Genomic DNA, 21,221 nt, shown 5'->3' on the forward strand with positions numbered 1-21,221 from the left:
TGCAGAGCTTCATTCACTGACCTAGGGGCATTTCAAAGGCGCCAAGCTGCGGGAGCCGGAGGGTGGCGAACAGGCGCTCACGGGGCTTGGCAATACCCCTTGATCAGTGAATGGCACTGTGCCCGGCTGGAAAAGGGGATTGCTGGGCGGCTACTCGTGAGCGTGGTGACTTCATGGCTGCTGTGTAGTGCTACTGCAACAGCGCAACACAGTCGTTAAAACCTGAGGCTGTGCCTGGCTCTTCGAGACCCCTCATTCCAACCCTGAACTACAAGTATTCTCCTTTATTGATAAAACATGTCTCTCAACATGGTTCCTAAACCAAACATTATTAAATATATTATCTTTTAGATAAATATAGCCTCTTTAATGAATTAACATCAGAAGAAGCCTTTTGGAAATTGTAGTAAAAGTGGAATTTGTATAGTAGTTTGCCCTATTCGTCAATCATAAGCAACTTTTATGCTCTTAAAAATATATTTTAAATATGAAGAAGAATAAAAAGGCTAAGACCTAAAGTGTTAGCAAATTTGGAAAAATCTGAAGTGGACAATATTCACCAACAGTTTTAAATAAATTGTACAATATGGTCAATAACTTGGAACAATTATTGAATCAAAGCAAGCCAATTCTGTGCTGGCTTAGTTTTAATATTTTTACACAATTAGATGTACTGATAGTTACAAATTTTTCCATTCAACTGAACTTTGAAAGTTAATGAGGCTTATTTATAAATTTTCATTTGCTATATTTTCAGCTGAGAGTAGGAATAAAGTCTTTTCTGAAATTAAATGACTTCTTAATCAAAAGGCAAGTTACATATTATGAAAAAAATCATTTTACTTGCTTTGTTTTCTTTGTTTTTACCTTCAGGAGAACCTAGCCAGAGAGGCAAATCAGGTAAGGAGAACATGCAGATCGTGGCTTTAGAATTCTTTCCAACACTTTCACAATAGTTTTGTTCAAGATCATGTGGCCAGAAGGGAGGGGGCTTTGAACATTTAGGGTTTTTTTTCCTGAACACATTGCTATCTGGTCTGGCTCATTTTTTAATCTTAATCTAACTTGGCTGACTTCTTCCCTCCAAATCAAATTTAGTTTTGATCTGTTCATCTTTCAAAGTATGATTATTCAGTTTTCAGACAGGTAAAGTCCAGAGTGCCTTAAGGTAGTTTCTTTCCCACATTCTGTTTGGCTGTAAAAGAATAAAAAACATAAAGTGACTTATTAGCTTACTTTTTCAGAATTTCTTATACTTTGAAATAATTTGATTTTAGAAGTTAAATTAATTCAAGTTAGTTGAATTTATGGTTTCTTCTTATTCTTTTGTACTGTTCTTACTATATTTAATTTTAGAAACTACAGGCATCACTTGTACAAATTCCTAAAGCTAGCAGTTCAGACTCTCTGTCAGTTAACTCCCAAAATAACATATGTCAACATTTTATACCTACTAATGAGAACATAGAATATGCAGAGAAGTCTTCGTGGACACCTGCCAAGGTTTGTTCCTTAACAAATTCTTTTATTTCGCTTTCCTTTATTTTAGATTTACAAAGATAGTTATTATAAAGCTTGTTTTGAAATATTAACTATTTAATTTATAGAGGAAAATGTTTTTTTTAATTTTTTTAATTTTTATTATTTCAAGCCTTTTGGATACATTAGAGCCATTAAGGCATCAGGCTAGAAATCAGGAGACTGTGAAATCTACTTCTGCCCTAGACCCAAAGCTAACTGAGTGACTTCAGAATAGTAATTCTTGTCTTAGGAAAGAGACGGCAGCATATATTTGTGAGAAAAAATAAAGGGACAAAAGAAGAGCAACAAGAAAATAAAGAAATAAAAATGGGAGGTAGAATAGAATGTATTTACATACATATACTGTAAATATAATCTCTAACATAAATGTTATCATTTTAAAAGAAAAGTAGTATTATTGTAGTTGCATTAATATTACACTGAAGTGAGATTTCAAGTGCAAATTCAAGAAAATGAAATTTTATGCAGGGATGAGAAAAAGAATAAAAAATATAGTTAAAAAAATAAGAAAACTATATTTGCAAGAAAAAGCATTTCAGCGGCCCTCTCCCTTTTGTTATTTTTTATTTTCCATGAGTATTAATAGGCATGCATTTTTTATTATTTTTAAACAACTGCAATTATTATTTATTTAGATTCTTTTAATTATGTTTAGATAATTTTCATATATATCTATATCTATCTATCTATCTATCTATCTATCTATCTATCTATCTATCTATCTATCTATATATATATATATATATATATATATAGTATTTATATTGTATACAAGGAAGTCATTCCTGCTTATTAGATTTACATTATAAATATATGCAGTCAATCTTTCCATTGTCCCAATTTCTCTGATTTTGGACTTTCAAATCTTGTATTGTTAGCAAGGTTTTGTTTTCTTTTGCAATGTTGTGTGTGCCAGATTCTTGCTGCTGTTGGTATATATCTTAATAAATTGTGATGCTTTTTCATTTTGCTCTCGAGGATCAATATTTGTGGTTTCCACTAAAAAAATATTTTCAGACTTTTCTGAATGCTTTGGTATGTTTCCCCCAAAAAAACATTTGCGCCTTTTTGCATGAGAGCTATATATGGCAAAAGATTGCATTTCCAATATTTATTGTATGATCTATCTGCTTTGGCAATTATTGCAAGAATTTTATACCATTGAACATGTTATACCAATTTTCTCTCATGTTGTGGCTTTCTGTAAATTTTACTATTTTTTCCATAGGTCTTCTTTAAAAAATTTACACTCATTTTATCATTTTTTGCCTTCATGTTTTGTATCATATTGATATATGTAATCATCTCTTTCTTATTATCTTAATTATCCTTGACATAAAAATATTTGAAGATGATGAGGATGCAAGTTGTGAAATTATTGGACTTTCAAGGGATTTCAATTTTTTAAAGAATTTTATTAAATTTCAAAAAAAGAGAGATAAAAATGCAAAATTACAACCGAAGAGAAAAGATGGGGAATCAAATAACATGGAAAGCTTTAAAAAGTAAAATTAAAAAAACAAAGAGCAAAAATAGCAAAAATGGATTACTTCCAACACTCCTCAGTATAGATACAGTTAAACAATAAAATGCACTTTAACAAAGAACAGATACAAAACTAAAAATATAATGATATACATACTAAAAATCACTTAGTAATTGCAATAGTATATACCATTATCAATCTGAATTAAATATATAGCCCATACATATATCATATTATGAATTCCAAAAATAGTCATAATACTAGATTCCCGCCCCTGCAGGCCCTCCAAAAGCCAGAAATGGCCTGTTTTCTGACTTCTGGGTTGCCTGAAGGGCCGTTTTTTGATGCCTCCGGAGGGCAAAAAGCAGCCAATGCGCAAACTGGAAGTTCAGGAAGTTCAGGCCTCCTAAAACCTCCAGAGAGAGAAAAAACAAACTTCAGTTTGCGCGCTGGGTTGTTTTTCGCCGTCTAGATGCTTCAAGGAAAAATGGCTGAAAACGAAGGCTAAAATCAGCTGACCAGTGTGGGCATGCATGCTGGAACTGACAGGGCAACGCCTTGTGTGCTACCTGTGTCACGGATGCCATAGGTTTGCCATCATGGCCCTCGGTACTCCTCAAAGGGTTTTACAGGAATAGTAATGCACATATTTGAACTTTTTTCCATGGGCACAGTTTTTCTGGGATTATTATTACTTTGATTCATTAGGATATTCCATATCCTCTTCCTAGAGTTCAAGTCCTCTGTTTTTGCTCAAGCAAAAATGTTAATGTGCTATTACCTTGTTGAATTATTTTAGATGCCTTCCCTCATAAACTATAACAAATTGCATCAAGTGAGACATTTAACATTATGTTGCTTAAATGTTTTTAAGGACATCTTATGGTTTAGTTGTTAAAAGTCATCATAACTTGTTTCTAATTTTATTTTACATAGACATATACTGTAAAGACACCACCAAAATCTAAACTGCTAAGAAAAAGCACCAATTTAGTTTCAGAAGGAAGAAAAAAGAAAAGAAAAGTTATTTTGGAATTGGATTCTCGGTCGGACAGCTCTGAAAACACTGATCTCCTGGTATTAATTTAAAAATTACTCTGTCTATTGAAATGGCTTGAAATATGTACAAAAAGTAGAATTATTTTATTAAGGTTAAATAGTAATATTTAATTTAATATCATCAACTGTTGCGGTTTCTCATGATTTTGAAATTCTTATTTTTAAAGGAAGAGTGAGGTATTCATCAGGTCTTGATAAAAATTATGAAAAGAATGTTATAAATGAAATGAAAATGTTTAAAAATTGAAAGGATTATAGGTATAGATGATATGGTTGTAAAAATGTAAATATATGAGATAGTTGTTTGGGCAAGAGAATCTTTTATTGATTCTCAACTTGCTTGTTAACTACTAGATAGTAAAATATTGCCAACATGTAAGAAAGACTAGAAGATACAAGCAACTTACTTCAGAGATTCCATAGCTTTTTTGCTTCTGGTTTATTGAATTTTTCCCATTGATGGATTCACTTTATTGTCATTTTTTATTACTAACCCTATTACATTGTTTGAGAAGGGGGTGATGCATTAGCAATAGAATAGGGAAATATGAAAAACACAAAGACATATAAGATCAAAACAAGAAAATGATGTACAAAGAGCTTGGGGTTGCAGAATAATGCCAAAGATGAACAACTTAAACTAGAAGACTTGATAATGCAACAAGATAAATAAATTCAATTTAAATTTATATGTCTCTCTTAATAATCTACAGGATTATTCAGGGAGAGTGAAGCACTTGTATCTCTTGAGGATGGGATACAATTAGAAGATGGGGAGGATGTGAATATGTGAGAGTTGAAGTTTCTTGCCCTGGTGTTGATACTACTTTGATGTATCATGTGAATGACAAATACAAAATCTCTCAAGGAAAGTGGGCTGGAAATATAGAGATGACAAAGATTGGAAAAACAAATCATTTTGAGACAGTTATTACATTACCATGACCTGAGTAGAAACTTTCCTTGCCCAAACAAAACTATGGTGCAGATTAATGCAAATGAGATGAATGGGAGAAGATAAAAATATTTTCACCCAGCTTCTTTGATGACAGATTAACCAAAGTGACCTGATCTATTCTGGATATAAAACAGATATAACATTTAAATGCCCTTCTTGCGGGAAAGATAGAGATTAGGGGTGTGGGAGTTGGCAGGGGGGAAAAGGTTCAAATTATTCCTGAACAGGTTTTTAAATATATTGATATTCACCCTCTTCTAAAGGGGCAGTATTCTATTTGAGGCAGAAGGAAACAATGGCAATTGGAAAAGTGCATCAAATAGATTACTTTCCAAAAGAAGATAAGCTGGTATAAAGGAATCAGATTCAAGGTCAGATCTAACTAAGCATGAATTCCTGGAACAAATAAGGGAGGAACAGCCACGCTGGAGATGAGAGGAAAGGGAGAAAAATATTTCCAATCCAACCTTTATCAACTTGTTCCTACCTGAACCAAAATAAATCTTTTATTTATTGGAAATAGTAAAGGGCTCATTAAGCAGCTGCCATTTCCAATTAATTATTTAAAACTTTAATCACAGTAAATTATAAAACATGGCACATTAAATACTTAACTAAAGGTCAGTGAGAAAATAGATCAGAAGACAAAATCAGGTTAATAAGGGAATTAAAAGGATTTAGCTCTTAATTGGTATCTATAGATGGAAAGTAAACTAGTATAATAGAACCTTTCCCAAAGGAAAAAAGTGAGTCAGTAGACACAAATAGGTGATATGGAGTTCCTTCTTAAAGATCTAATATTGCGTATCAAAGAAATATTGAAGGTTATGATTGAAAATCTGTTGGGAAAAGTGCTGCTTAAGTAGAAGATAAATAAATACCATATTATACATGGATCATGTAGCTATTTATTTCAGAACACCTGCTGAATGAAGAAAAACTCTTTCATGCATGGTTCTGTAAAAAGAAATTGGATATTAATCACAAATTATTAAAATTACATTAAAATTACATTTTTACCAGAAAATCTGGTGAATAGATGGGCATCCATGTATTTGGCAATGGCATTTCATTTTTATGGTAGTAAGGAAACACATAAGCAAAATAAGTAAATGTAAAATAAGCAAATTGGGACCATTGAGCATTCCCTTTTTTAACTGCCTGCTATATAAAAATTTGTGGATTAAGTTGATCTTCCTGATATTGTCAAGATTAATAGAGCACAAATGCTATTATAACAAATTATAATGACTCAGTAACATGTAAAGTTGCTTCCTTTTATGTTGTAATTTACAAAACTCTCCAGAAACTGTTTAGGAATAAAAATTGTGTAAGCTATGAAATAATGTTTTATATTTTATAAATTAAAACCGACTTGATATTAAATACCTGATTACTTTTAGACAGTACAGCATAAACATCATTACTGTTTATGTAGTTAAGTGTTCTTTTCTCTATAGTTGCTTAACCAAATACATGATTAGTAAAAAAGGATGTGAATGTTAGGAGCAGAGAACGGGAGGGAGGTGACATCTGCTATCAATGTAGCAGCCACCTCCAGAGTTGAACCTCCCCCTTTGGGTCCCTAGACCAACTTGCAGAGCCAGATCTTTAGACTTATATTTGGTTATCTAGAAAGCATTCAGATAAATTGTCAAATTAATTTATTAGGGCTGCATGAAGCAGGTGTCTTCATTAATGTTCATGCAATCTCAGAAGCTCAGGAACAGCAAATATGCCTCTTTTAAAATGCTGTACATAGCTTTGTTTTTTGTAAGATGCATTGGATTCTTCACTTGGAAATTATTTTTCAAATATCTAAGGATGGTCATTCACACTCATTAAATTGTTAAATTTAATCTTTATGTAATAAAATGATGGTCAACTGGGCATATTCTTCAGTGCTATAGGATTCCACTTAATTATTTGGTATTTGATACTATGTTATCAAAATTCCCAATTAATGTATCTGGCGTTCCTTCCAGACTTTTTGTAAGCATTCAAAGTTTTCTTCCAGACATTTCTAAAACTTACTTTGTATTTGTTTTTGATTTTAATGGTATTTGTTTACTTTTGTCATTTATAAATGCCATGCTGCCTATTAGTCTGCTGAGACTTTATTAATTGATTCCACAGAATGAAATATTGTTTAGAAAACTGCATTATACTGTTATGTTCACCAACTGTCTGAATTATATATTCCACGAAAATTGGCATATGATTAGGTTACTTTTGATTAGAGATTTGGGGGACTTATTCGTTGTAATATATATTTCATGTCCACATTTTTATTTCTTATACATAGAAGCCTTACATTAATATTGTGAAAGCAAAAAAAACCCATGAGTCTCTTTTTTTCCACCATAGACTTATACAGCCTCCTTCTATAATGCTACAGAAGTAACAAGGCAATGAGCTTACTATGGAGGAGATGCCAAAGAATAGATCTCCTTCCCTACTATGAATTTAGATCACATTCTTTGTGAACTGAGAGGGAGAGAGAGAAAGAATAGTACATATTAATGGTTAATACAACACCCTAAATTAGATATACTTTAGTAGCAGGGTGTAATATATAATGAAACATGAAAGAAGGGATTCAGTATATGCAAATATTTACTTTTAACACTTATTTCCCCCCAAGAGTATTGTAACAGAACAAGAAATGTTTAAAAAGCTGAATAAAGACTATTCAGAATCTTCTCATCTATGCATCAGGACACCACAGCAGGTATTTTACTAATTTCCTGGAAGCCAAATTTGACCTCAAAATGACTATTTACCAAATACTAAGTCAAGTATTTTATATATAGATTCAAGCTCCATCTATTCTGAAAACTCCAGGATCTTCAATGAAACTTGCCACTGTGAGAAAGATGCGAGAGGCAGGATGGACTGCAATTTCCAAAATCGACCGAAGACAAAAAATGAAAGAAGCTGGAAAGCTCTTTATTTAAACCATTTTTATTTTTTCTTGTTAGAAGAATTAATTGTTCAGTTAGATATATATTTATATTCAAAGTTACTTTTCTATTAATATTGTGTGAAGCCTCAGTGGGCATATAGACTAACATGCCCTTTGAAAATGCTTTGCAAAGTGGATCCCAATATCTAATTCCAATCCCAATAAGGGCTAGTACATGTTGAAGAGTCCACTGCTGTGTCTGTATTGCTTTGCAACATATTTCTAATGATATTTACAGTGAAGCCCATCTCATTGCCTGCATTGGAATGAAATACATTGGAATGATCAGAGTCAATATAGCTCTGCAAAGGAGCCCTACTTCACACGTCTACTTTCTATATTTTGTTTCAGTAACATTCATTTTTGCAGTAATGTAGCCCAATTCTTTTGAAAATACTTTATATTTGAACACATCTATTAAAAGCTTATCTTACAGAGCAACCCATTTCTTGTAACTACAGTTGTATTTGGGAAGTATACACATCCCATCCTTAAGAATTTCACCTGTGTAAGAACGATAATTAGTAAGCAGAACTAATAATCCATACTTCCTCAGTAGAAAAGTTAAGCAAGATTTCTTCCCATAACCCTTTGTTAGCCTTCCCATATATTCTACAGGTGGAAATTATTGTAAGCAAACACGAATGTTACTGTTATTATTAATATTGAAAATATAGTTTAAAGAATTAAATGTTCATGTTATTTACCGAAGTACAGTGCAATCTCAAAGAGAAATTTTTCAAAGTGGGAAGCAAAATATTATTAATTGTTATTGGAAATGCATTGTAGTAATAAAGTTATTTTATTTTCTGACACTGAGTTAAGTCATATTCCTAATTAGCACAAGGATTTAAATGTCTTGTTAGCCACATCCAAAAACAATTCTTTATAAATTCCTAGCGATGGTTTCATAAATTGGGATTAAGATTCAAGGTTTTTTTTCTAGAAAAAAAATCAATCTAAATTTCCTAGGCTGTATTAAAGGGTAAGTGATAATTTTGAAACTCATCATCTTCATACCACATCATGCTAAGATTAAATTAAATTCTTGATGCATCTTGATATAGAGTAGCACTGATGATGTTACCTCATTGGGTAGTGAAATATCTGCAAGAATACAAACCAGTTCAGAGAGCACTAAGGACCCCTCATGTCAACCCGGAGCTACAAATATTCATCTTTATTAGTGATGCATTTTCATTGTTAACACCTACTTTTGGGACCTGTCTGATCATTTGGACAATTAAAAGCATTCTGATACTACAATGTGACTTCTGAAGCAGCATTAATGTTCACTGTTAAAGTTTTAAGCAAAGTACACCACTGGGAAAATAGTATAGATACAGCAATAGCAATAGCAGTAGACTTATATACCGCTTCATAGGGCTTTCAGCCCTCTCTAAGCGGTTTACAGAGTCAGCATATTGCCCCCAACAACAATCCGGGTCCTCAAATAAGAATTACAGTCTTTCGTCAGTAAAGCATTTTAAATCCAGAATATCCATAGTGAATAATCAATATTCATGCTAGATTACAAAATATCAACACTGATCAAAACATTAAAAATGTTACTGTAAAAAGAATATTTTATTTGAATCCAACTGTTCCCCATGTTTTCCACTTCTTCCAGTACAACACCTAAATTCATTCTGAGATTTTCCAAACTCGGAACACCATGTGTTTTAAGTGAAAATATAAATGAGTCTTGTACATGAGATTAGTATCAAATCTTAAGGGAGCATCTTAATGAAGCAAAGATGATGAATGTTAGGAGCAAAGGAAAGGAATATAAAATTGAACTGTTTTATTAGGGTTAAAACAAATACTACATTCTGTGCATCCTTTCTGGATTTTTTACTGATTCGGGAAGGAGGGAGGGAAATTTTAATTCAGACTTTTCCTGTTGTGCTTATCTGCTACAAATATAAAAAACAAAATGGAACAAAAGTCAACTTAATATTTCAGAATTCCATTGTATATAAACAGTATAATTCATGAATACAAATGTCCTGGAACATAAAAAACAAGATTGTTAGCACAGCACATAACTCAAAAATTTAACAGCATTCCTCACTAAAAGTTTTATTTATTTAGTTAGTTAGTCAAACATGAACAAGATAATAGGTATAAGTATAAACATGGACATGAACACAGGAAATGGGTATGAATAAATGCAGACAATAGGACAGGGACAATAGGCATGCTAGTGTGCACGCCTTAGGAAAGGGGTGAGGTTCTTATGTTTCCAGAGATATCTGTTTCCTAAAACATTTATTTACGTGTTTTATATAGCCATTTATTTCAAATGTGTACGGCTAAATAGAAAAAAATCACAAGAATACCAATTAGCACAACTTTTGTTGCTTGCCATAATTTTGTGAATATCAGTTTCTATAGTTTTATAACTTGGTACTGACCAGAGTGCTGATCTAACTTCCTCTTCTATTACTAGAGCTTGTAGGTAGGAATATCTTCTCAGATACCTTGGAGGTTGACCTATGTAGTAGTTCAGTATACCCTTTCAATTTTTCTTTGATCTTTGAATAAATTATTATCTGTCCATTGGTGTCCTTTAGCATACAAATTTCATATTAGAACATTCTGATTCCTTTGAAAGATTTTCCTCCCCCCCAAAGTATATTTTCATCTTGAATTTGTTGAAATACTACCTTTTACCAGGCCTCTTGCTCTTTGTTGAGCGCCTTTCTAATATTTTTGTCTTTCTAACATACAATTTACAAACAGAAAGTTTAATTTCTTCATCTTTGGCAATCTTTTAATGTTCATCCTTAACAATACCCTTAAATTCATTCTATCGTTCCACTCTTCACACACAGGAATGCCAGTCAACTGCTTTTGCTATCCCATTAAGATTTCCCCCTACCCCAAGATGCATAGATATACACTTGCAATGGTTATAGTCAATCAAAAAATCTATGCAAGTGATGGCTTTGTAAAATATGTAAACCAAAGCACTGATATCCTACAATGAATGTCTGGCCTTGTTCTCCACACCGATTGGTGTGTTCTGGGAGGTACATATCCGTAACAGTAGTTCATCAAGTTATTTGTGTAGTTACATATCCATCATTGTAATATTGGTTTTGTTTTTGCTTCTATCATGGGCACCTGTGATGCTCAGAATCAGAACTAGTAGCAAATAGGAACCAAGGCCACATGGAAAGTATAATTCTCCCCAATTTCTAACAATCACAGAGTTGGAAGGGACCTTGGAGGTCTTTTCGCCAACCCCCTGCTCAGGAAACCATATACCATTTCTAGTTTCACTTTAGAAACTTTTCAATGAACTGTGGACTAAGGCAGAATTTATATATGTGACAGGTAAAGGAAATGTCTTTAAAAGATAATTTATAATATTTAACACATAGTAATTTGAAAATCTAAATTGATTTTATGCAATGCAATGCTGAACATCCATATTAAATAAATATGCAATTTTGCAGCCGATCTTGGAAAATTTCAATTAATTGTAGGTGTTTAAAAACCTGTAAAGAATATCTGAAATTTTACTTCTGCTGAACAAGCAACAAGTATAACTATTTCTATTCCTATGTCAACGCTAATGGTAGATAAACCTAGAATTCTTTGGCAGCTGGTATTTCTAAACTGTTTTTAAGACATTCTAGGTAAGATTCTGCTTCCTGTCAACTTACTGGATTTACATCAACTTAACATAGGATACAAAGATAAGTTTCCCACTTCCTACTCAAATCTAATTCTTTACAGGAAGGAAAAGCATAACTGCTTATTTTTTCAGTAATAATCTTACATTTATGCAATGTTTGTGACATCTTTAAATTGCCTGATTTTTAAATATTAATCTTTTGCATTTTCTGTAGCATTATTTATCACTGGAGCACATCTAGTGCTTATTATTTCAATTGGATGGGATTATTCATTTGATAGCAATATAGTAATGGTAACTTCCATTTCATGAAAGTGTAAATGACTGATGTCACTGAGTAGATGTTTTGGTAAAAAAGAAAGGTTAAAACTGAATGATTCATACTTAAATGGCAAGGACCAGATGTCATTGGTTGGCACTTTCAGATTTTAGTGACTCTTGGAGAAGTCATTAATTTAATAGATAGCATTAAATAGATTTGAATTAAGTTTGTCATATTATGCCATGGTTTATGGATTAAACCATAATGGGCTGCATACATAGGACATGGTTTATGCACCATAATGTCTAGGCCCATCCAATACAATAAGTTAAAACCAAATAAATACCATTGCAATTTAGTGCAATGTATGAATCCAGACATAGCAAGATTAAATATAAAACTGTTTAAACACATTGATGTAGGTCCTGGTCAAAACCTTTCTAGGAAGAGAATATCTGGACTAAACCAAAATTACATATAAAGAAATGTAGTGTCACAGGCATGGATAATGTTGATATATGTTGAAATATTGCTTCTTTTTGCTAACCGTGAAAGTTCATCTGTCAGAAAATAAAATTATTTAGGGCAGATAACTAGAAATTTTCAACTGAGATGGTATGAGTGGTATTAAATGCCACATACATAATAATAGTTTCTCATAAGTATTTAATTTTATAAAGTTCAAATATTTTCTACAAGAGCTTTGGATACTCGAAGTGGAAGTATACCTGACTTCTTTTAGTGCAACATAACTTTGCAAATTATCATAGAATAAATGGAAATAAATAAGAAAATGTGTACAATACTGACACTTAAAAATATTAAAAATTATAACCTCCATTATTAAACTGCTCAGTATTCCTAGATATTACACATTTCTATAAATCAGCCTAAAATAGCCTAAATTATGCTGCAAAGTAAAGCAGGATGATGATGTTATATTTTTGTGTTTCTCAGTTATAACATGCAATTTTAATGAGTATTCTATTGAACTACATAGAAGGGTTGACAAATATTTTCTAAGACTCTTCCTCCCTCCCTCCCTTCTCATACTTTATCCATTTACTTTGTATTATATTTCTGAGTTTATATAATTGTAATAGTCAAATTCCTCATAGCATGCTTGCTATGCAATCGACAAGGAAGGATAGTAAATAAATTAGTCTGGTCTCAGACATTCAATCTACTTTTTTCATGTAGGCAAATTTTCTCATTAAAAATCTGTTAAAGGTTCTAAGAGTTATGGCCTGAAGAATGGAATAACTACAATTCCCCGTGATCAGATGAACTTACTGTCTTGCTAAATACAGTGGGGCAAAAAAGTATTTTAGTTAGCCACCAATTGTGCAAGTTCTCCCACTTAAAAATATGAGAGAGGCCTGTAATTGACATCATAGGTAGACCTCAACTATGAGAGACAAAATGAGAAAACAAATACAGACAATCACATTGTCTGATTTGGAAAGTATTTTTTTGCACATTATGGTGGAAAATAAGTATTTGGTTATCTCATGTTTTTAAGTGGGAGAACTTGCACAATTGGTGGCTGACTAAATACTTTTTTGCCCCACTGTAAAATAAAGTGCAGAAAATTATGTATTTTTTAAGTTGTGTTCATTGTGTATCAGAATTTTGACTCCACTATTCCATATACATCCCTCACTGAAAGTAACTTCACTAGACTATAGATGATGTCTGTACATATGGGCACTTCCATAGGGCAATGTTTCCATTTTCCAGTCCTTAAGCAGTCTGAAAATTCATACCTATATTCTTCCTTTATGTTAACCAAGGAATACTGAGAACATAATATGCCATTCAAACTGTCCCTTCACTTGACCAATAGAAACCTAAAAGCAATGCTATTTGTTTTACAGTTTGTCTTGTCCAAACTTATTAGACTTCAAACTGTGACTTATTGTAGAGCCTTTTAATACTTGAGTAACCCAAATCTCATAATTGATTCCACACAAAAGGAAAAGAAATACGTAAAGATCCAGCAGTTTGCTAGCCTGCTTGCTCTTCACCGTTTCCATCTAGATTTTTTTTATCTCTGCTGAAGCAAGCCAGCATTAAAAGACCTATCGGATGGATGAGCAAAAATGAGAAATATACTTCCTCAACTTTCAGAACGTTACCCGTGTAAAAATACAGATGACCTTCTTTTGCAATTTGGCTTGCACCACAGCTGAGCCAAAAATAAATCATTTTAGCTGCCAACCTCAACTGATGTTAATCCCAGAATTCCAGAGTGGCTTTTGACTTGGAGAGTTCTGCAGTTGATCAGCCAAGTTGTGTAAGCTCAGCTGTACAATGAACTACTAATAAAGGAGAATATTTCTAGCTCAGGGTTGACCTGAGGGGTTCTTGGTGCTCTCTGAACTTGCTTGTTTTCTTACAGACGTTTCATTACTCAAACTAGGTAACATCAGTGCTAGTACAATAAAATCTTTGCATGAAAGTTGGGCATGGCAAAAGACTTCAATCCCAATACGAGCATGTACAGACTCAGAAATATGTATTCCTGTTTTATGGAGAATAAATAATTAATTTTAAAGTAATGAATATTAACTACAATTTAGTTGCCAGGCAGAGATATTTTAACTCCACTACTTCCAATTCCATTTCCTTGGAATTAATCCTGTATGATTCCTGCAGTAGATATTACTGAGATTAGAAGGAGCAATTAATGCAATTATATAAACAGTAGATCAGCCAGGAATTAACCTGGAGAATATAAAATGCACCCAGTGCCTGAACTGTGCATTTTCTCAGAAGCAAACTCAAAGGTACATAGGATGACTGCATGAAGAAAAGACTGTGCAGCCAAGAAACTGATTCTCCTTTTCTGAGTTGTTCTGAGATTGAACAGCCCAGCAGAGTTGATAGGTATGTATCCCTGGCTTTATGTGCCTCTGCATGTGAATCTGGAAAAAAAATTACTGTATATTTGTAGACAGGAACATGTAGTGTTCAACAATACAAACTTACAATACATACTGCTTTGTTTTTGAGGTGCCACAAGATAGGTGTGTTTTGGCAGTAAAATAACATGATTATCCTTCAAAAATATTTTTCCTAAGCAGGATTCTGTTTGTTGTGAGGAAAGATTTTTAACAAAAAGTATTCTCTATACCGTCAGTTCTTGATTTATGTCATTCATCAGCATTTGATCTGTCATTAATCATTAATCATTAATAATTTTTTCTCTGTCAATGGCTTTACTAGTTTACAAATTCTAGGATATAATGTTTGAATGAAGCAGGATGTGTGTGGAAAGCACAGAAGATATAATCAAAATCTGAAACCATTTCAGTACATTTGAACAATGGGATGAAATTCAATATAAATGAATAAGAATGCCTGCATTTAGGAACTAGATATATTGCATGTGACATAAATATTTGCCTGCATGAGCTTGACATCATTTGGCAACAGTTGGGGTATATGTGTGCTTGTGAAGCTGAAATTAGAGCACTAATTATTCAGGTGTCACACATTAAGAACATTGACAAATTAGACAATTTTTCACCAGAAATCAGCTTAGTATGAAATCTAACATTAGGAAGTCACCTGTTGCAAGGATCATTTTTCTTTAAAAATATTAGAGATAGAATAGAGAGAATAACAGAATAAAAAGAAGAATAAGAGAAGAAAATATTGCTGTCTTCCAATATTGGAAGTGCTGAAAAAGAACTGGGACAGATTCTTCACTTTTTGTTTGGCTCATTGCTAGTCTGAGCCACTCAGCACTCCCTAATTACAGGATCTGATGGCATCATTCTGCTTCTACTTCCAACCCATTGCATACTGCATCCAATTTTTCAACTTTAATTCAAAATTGCTTTCAGAGCTGATGGTTTCCAGTGCTTCCTTCTGTCCTAGCAGTAGGCTGCCATGCCTGACATTACCCCTCCCTGCAAAGGCTGGTTGCTGCTCTGTATTGGTATATTTTGATGGGTTGTCAAGCTGCTATTTTCTCCACATTTTAAAAAAAATGTTGCATTTAATTCAATGGCCTATTAAATCAATGAATTGTCTCAACCCTAGAAGCCCATGTTCAATTAAAATCTTATATATCCCAGTGGGCACCTTTTTGATATCTGCCCAAGCTGAATGAAATATACTTTGCTTACGTTCCCATTCCATGCAAAACTTCCATCCCCTTTCCTTTGTGTTAAATATATATTTGTTCCTTTTTGGCATGAAGATGAACTATCAGTTCTTTGTTGTTAGCAAAGTTTCTATGGAGTTGGAGTTGAAGGTGAGAACTACAATGCAGATCTCTGCTCATGTTTGATTATTATACAGTAGTGTCAAAGCAGCAATGTTACAGCATCAGTTATATTACAACAAGGGGGAAATAGTAAAAAATTGGGTCTGCTTTTGGTTAAAAAAATGTGTGTGTGTGGTTTTGTATGTTGTGTGAAGGCATCCATGTGTGCAAATATCTGGGAATATGGAAATGCTCTAATTATTAGCTGTGAATATTTGCATATATCCATTTTCAGACCTAGTTACATTATTTTGAGCCTTACAAGTACAGAATCCTGGTGATAAAATCAAGATAAAAAAGGAAGACAACTCTAATGTGGTGACTGCCTGTATTAGAGGATATTAGAGGAAGCTAGAAAGCCACCTAGGGAGCGAAAAACCCTGGCATATTTCTCATCTATGCAATGTATGATGCTTAAGTAGGGAATTATCTCAACCTGCCTTCCTTCAATTTATCATGAGATTAATTGTTCCTGATTTCTAGTAATATGGAACTGGGGGAATAGAGACAGGAAATATATAATGGGTGTTGATAGGTGACTGATTTCTGTTCCTTTTAGACCTATTCTAGTGATATTTCATTTGGATTTATCTTTATATCCAGCATGAATCCTGTCCTTTCCATCTCTCTGCCCCTAGTCTTTGCCTTGACTTTGGGGCAAAGTCTGGCTCTTTGTATCCCTGTTGATTATGTCATCCATGTGGAGAAGAGAGAATGTGGCTACTGCTTAGCTATCAACACCACCATCTGTGAAGGATTCTGCATGACCTGGGTAAGTGAATACGGGCTTGTAAGATACTTCTGAGTCTCTCCTTGTAATCCTTCTTGAGGATATATCTGAGTGTGAATATTTGGGGTTTTGGGCTGATTGGAGCTGCAGTAGATGAAGTACTAACAGAATATGAATGGAATCATGTTCTGCACTTTAGAAATCATAAACTGGTTTTTTCGTATTCCATTTATTTAGGCTAACACCAGTGTTTTATGGATTTCCCACCTGCAAATGGCTGTATGTCATCTACTGGCATGTGTTTTATGCCTCTCCCATTAATGACATTGCACCTCAAACTTTGATTTTTTCCCCTGCATTGTTTTTAAATTTGGGGGAAAGGTGGCATACTAAATTGGGTGTCTTAAGACTTAGCACTCACATGTAGAATGGAATCCTAGACATGACACACAAAGCTAGCCACTGACAGTTTTTCATTCCTCCTTTAAGATGATAAATAGTGGGAAGAAATTTACAAGAATATTTTTTAATAAGTTATCTTCTATAATAAAAAAAACATAATTTAAAATTTCTTTTAATATTACATTCCCCTTCAAGGATGATTGTTCCTTATTTTCTCAAGTTGTGTCTTAAAAAGTGGTTACTATGAAGAATACACCAGGATTTCAATCTTTCCAGATGTTTAAGCTACTATTAGAGAACTGTGCTCCTTTCAATATATTGTTGACCTTCTCCAACACTTCCAAAATTCCTTCCTCTCTTCCTCTGGGAGACAGACTACATCAAAAGCCATTCCTTCTTATCCTAATTAATTAGGATATTTGTTTGCAAATTGTAGAAATACTAGAACAAAGAGATTCCTCCAATAAAAAAAATTCAAAACATATGTTTGAGTAACTGTTTATCTCTGATAGTTGCTATCTGTCCAGTGAGGTCCAGCACAGTGAATGCACTTCAGGTGTGTTTGATAAAGTAATGCAATCTATCTAGAAGAAAGTCTTAGCGCTTGTCCTCTGAAACAGCATGCCCCTCCAGAGTTCTGTATGGATTCCTGTTTGAAGATGTTCTGAAAGTCACTGAAAATGTAACTTTTTCCCCAGGGCATGCTGTAAAGAAGTGATTGAGCTCCCGTAGGATATTTTACTATTTATAGAGCATATCTTCTGGACCCTTATGATCTGCTTTATTTTTAAATTGTTCTTACTTTTTTTAAATAGTAAGCCACAATGAGTAATGAAGTAACAATGACTAAATAACTTAATTAATGGTTCTGTAGTAGACGCCCTTGAAATTTAGATTTTTGAGATAAGTCTAAAAAACTTGGCATTTCATTTCCTTTTACAGCCCATTTGTGCTCAATCACATTGATCTGATAGTCAGTTCTCCAGTTTCTGCAGTTGATCTTCCCAAGTCTTCTCCAAAGATGGAACTTGGAATTTCTGCACGCACAGTAGGTGCTATCTCTGAGCAACTGCTTTTCCAAGCAAAGTGCTCATTCTAAGTACATTCATAATCGTTTATACAGGATCAGTTTTAACTGCTTAAGTTTTAGTTTGAAAAGCTCCCGTAATGATGAAAGGATCCTTCTAATTTCAGTTGCATAGTGATTAGGAAAAGCAGTGGATCAGAATCCAACTTTATCAGGCTAATTTTAAACGAAGTCTATTAGGAATGCAGAATAACCATTGACATTTTGTTACAGGACAGAAATATTAAGAAGTTACTGCCCAGGAGGCTGAGTGCCTTATCCCAGAATGTGTGTACATACAAGGAACTGGTGTACAGGACTGTGATGATACCTGGCTGTCCACACCATGCTGTCTCTTACTATTCTTATCCTGTGGCAGTGAGTTGCAAATGTGGGAAATGCGACACTGATTACAGTGACTGTGTGCAAGAGGCAAGTGGCGCTGGTTATTGTGCAATGTTCTAGAAGCTACATAACTCTTGAGGTCTTGGTTCTCTGTATCTTTCACGCACAGCAACAGCTAAGGAGCAGCAACAGCTAAAATAAATAAATTGGTTAGCATATCCATGAGTTTGATCTGTCCATTTATTCAAAGACAGAACAGTAAAATATAATAGGCTGCTCATTTTTGTGACTTTCATTTCTCTGAGGTTTCACAGCAAAAAATGTGTCAAGAATAAAAACAACCCCTTTTTCTTTACTAAAGTCAGAGCAAAGATTCCATGAAATGAAGTCTTAAGTTCTGCTTTCTGACTGGAAAAACTAGAGTTAAACTTTTCCTACTATGTCTATCTTCAGTGACCAAGAACTTAACATTAAATAAAATTTTAAAATAAAGTCCACTAAAATCCTTAAAGAAAAAACAACCCTGTCCATTTGAAATGTAATCCTTAGCATGCTGCAGAAAGCTTCAGTGCAATCCTCAAAAGAGCAAAATGCATATACATAGATTGTTGTTGCACTGGTTTGAACATTTTTATTGTAATAGATTAAGTGCAGGAACATAATAGTGTTTGTACTGTCCTTGGTGCAAGGCACATAATGTCCTGAAATCTACATATAGTTCTTTAGAAAGAATGACATCCCCACATTCTTGCGCTTTCTCAGACAAGCTCAGTGATAATGTACAAATATAATAATGATCTATAAGATCTAAAATGTAAAAAGCCTGTTAAGAAAAAAATGCTTAGCAGTTTATTGTACAATCAACAATATAAATAGTCAGGAAACATTTTCTGCTTCCAGTTAAGTTACACTTGGTTCTTTTTTTATAGTAATTTTATTAAATATAATTAAAAAGATTAACACGAATGCACTAACACGTGCATTAACACGACTGGTTGTGTGAGTGTTTGAGTATGCTTGGCTCGGAGGACCTGCTAGGGAAGGCGGGGGGTACCGGGGTGATTGGGGGGACTACGGCCACGGGAGTGGGTCGGAGCATTGCGGTCGTGACAGGGAGAGGCAGATACGGCGGGGACCTTAGGGCTAGCCATTACCGGGGAAGGAGGGTTCGCTACATTACAGAGATCCCTCCTTCCGGCCCTTTGAGTCCCACTCCAAGACCAGATGGCGCGAGTACCCAGGACCCTGGTCTCAGGCTGCTGTTGCTAAATGCCAGGTCTGTTATTCACAAGGCTCCCCTCGTCCGGGACTTAATTGTTGACGAGAGGGCAGACCTGGCATGTATTACTGAAACCTGGCTGGGCACAGAAGGAGGAGTCCCCCTTGTAGAGATGTGCCCAGAGGGATTTCAGGTGCTTCATCAGCCGAGAGCCCAGGGAAGGGGTGGCGGTGTGGCTATTGTAATCCGGGAGTCTCTGTTACCTCGTAGGGTCCCTGCTCCGGAGCTTGTCGGGTGTGAGTCCCTGCTGATAAAGTTGGACCTCAAGGGTCAAGTGGGTTTGCTGCTAACGTACCTGCCTCCCAACTGCGTTGCAGCATCCCTCCCCTCGCTCCTCGAGTCAGTAGCCGAGCTGGCAGTTGAGTTCCCCAGGCTTATAGTTCTGGGGGACTTCAATTTGCCATCGCTCGGTGAACGCTCTGATGGGGCGCAGGAGTTCATGGCTTCCATGACAGCCATGGGCTTGACCCAGGTAATTCGGGGCCCAACCCATGCAGCGGGTCACATGCTCGACCTCGTATTCCTCTCGGAGCAGTGGATGTGTGATCTTGGTCTGAGGGGTAATGAGATCATACCCCTGTCGTGGTCAGACCATTGCCTACTGAGGCTTGACTTCCGGAGGCCAAACCCCCACCGTAGGGAGGAGGAACCGACCAGGTGGTTCCGCCCCAGGCGACTTATGGACCCATTGAGGTTCCAGACGGAGCTTGGGGTCATTCCTGATACTCTCGCCCACAGTTCGGCGGAGACTCTGGTTGCCGCCTGGCACTCGGCGGCGTCGGAGTCTCTTGATCGGATTGCGCCACTACGGCCCCTCCGGGTCAGTGGATCCCGGAGGCCCCCTTGGTTTACCGAGGAGCTCCGGGAGAAGAAACGCCGGAGGAGATGCCTAGAGCACCAGTGGAGGTCCGATAAGTCCGAGGCGAACCGAGCACTTCTAACCACCTGCACCAAGGACTACGTTCGAGCATTAAGAACTGCCAAAAGATCATACATTTCTGCCTTGGTTGCGTCCGCCGAGTCACGCCCAGCCGCCCTGTTTAGGATAACCCGCTCCCTCCTTAACAGGAGGGATGCGGGAGACCCCTTGCAGGGTAGGGCTGAGGACTATGCTCAATTCTTGGCGGACAAAATAGCTCGGTTTCGGTCGGACTTGGACTCCACCGCAGTAGATCCAGCCGAGACACAGGAGGACCGCTTGGCAA

General features: G+C 35.2%; 2 protein-coding genes across 2 annotated transcripts in view; both read left to right on the forward strand.

Annotated features, from left to right (window-relative positions):
• The window catches only part of LOC148044682 (synaptonemal complex protein 1-like), a 31,066-nt gene extending 22,246 nt beyond the window's left edge, over window positions 1–8,820 (forward strand). The window contains exons 13-17 of the mRNA XM_087720183.1: window positions 874–900; window positions 1,357–1,503; window positions 3,965–4,105; window positions 7,690–7,776; window positions 7,859–8,820. Coding sequence (XP_087576309.1) covers window positions 874–900; window positions 1,357–1,503; window positions 3,965–4,105; window positions 7,690–7,776; window positions 7,859–8,002 — 546 coding nt within the window. The 3' untranslated portion in view covers window positions 8,003–8,820. The remainder of the gene's footprint in view (window positions 1–873; window positions 901–1,356; window positions 1,504–3,964; window positions 4,106–7,689; window positions 7,777–7,858) is intronic.
• A 5,904-nt stretch (window positions 8,821–14,724) lies between these two features.
• On the forward strand, window positions 14,725–18,857 carry TSHB (thyroid stimulating hormone subunit beta). The gene is made up of 3 exons (XM_014054054.2): window positions 14,725–14,807; window positions 16,798–16,966; window positions 18,627–18,857. Exons 1-3 carry the CDS (start codon window positions 14,725–14,727, stop codon window positions 18,855–18,857), a joined length of 483 nt encoding a protein of 160 aa, XP_013909529.2.
• The last annotated feature ends 2,364 nt before the right edge of the window (window positions 18,858–21,221 follow it).

This window comes from Thamnophis sirtalis, unplaced genomic scaffold, assembly GCF_051295495.1.
Source record: "Thamnophis sirtalis isolate CommonGarterSnake01/CBP01778 unplaced genomic scaffold, rThaSir2_p1.2 scaffold_7, whole genome shotgun sequence".
Taxonomy (NCBI): domain Eukaryota; kingdom Metazoa; phylum Chordata; class Lepidosauria; order Squamata; family Natricidae; genus Thamnophis; species Thamnophis sirtalis.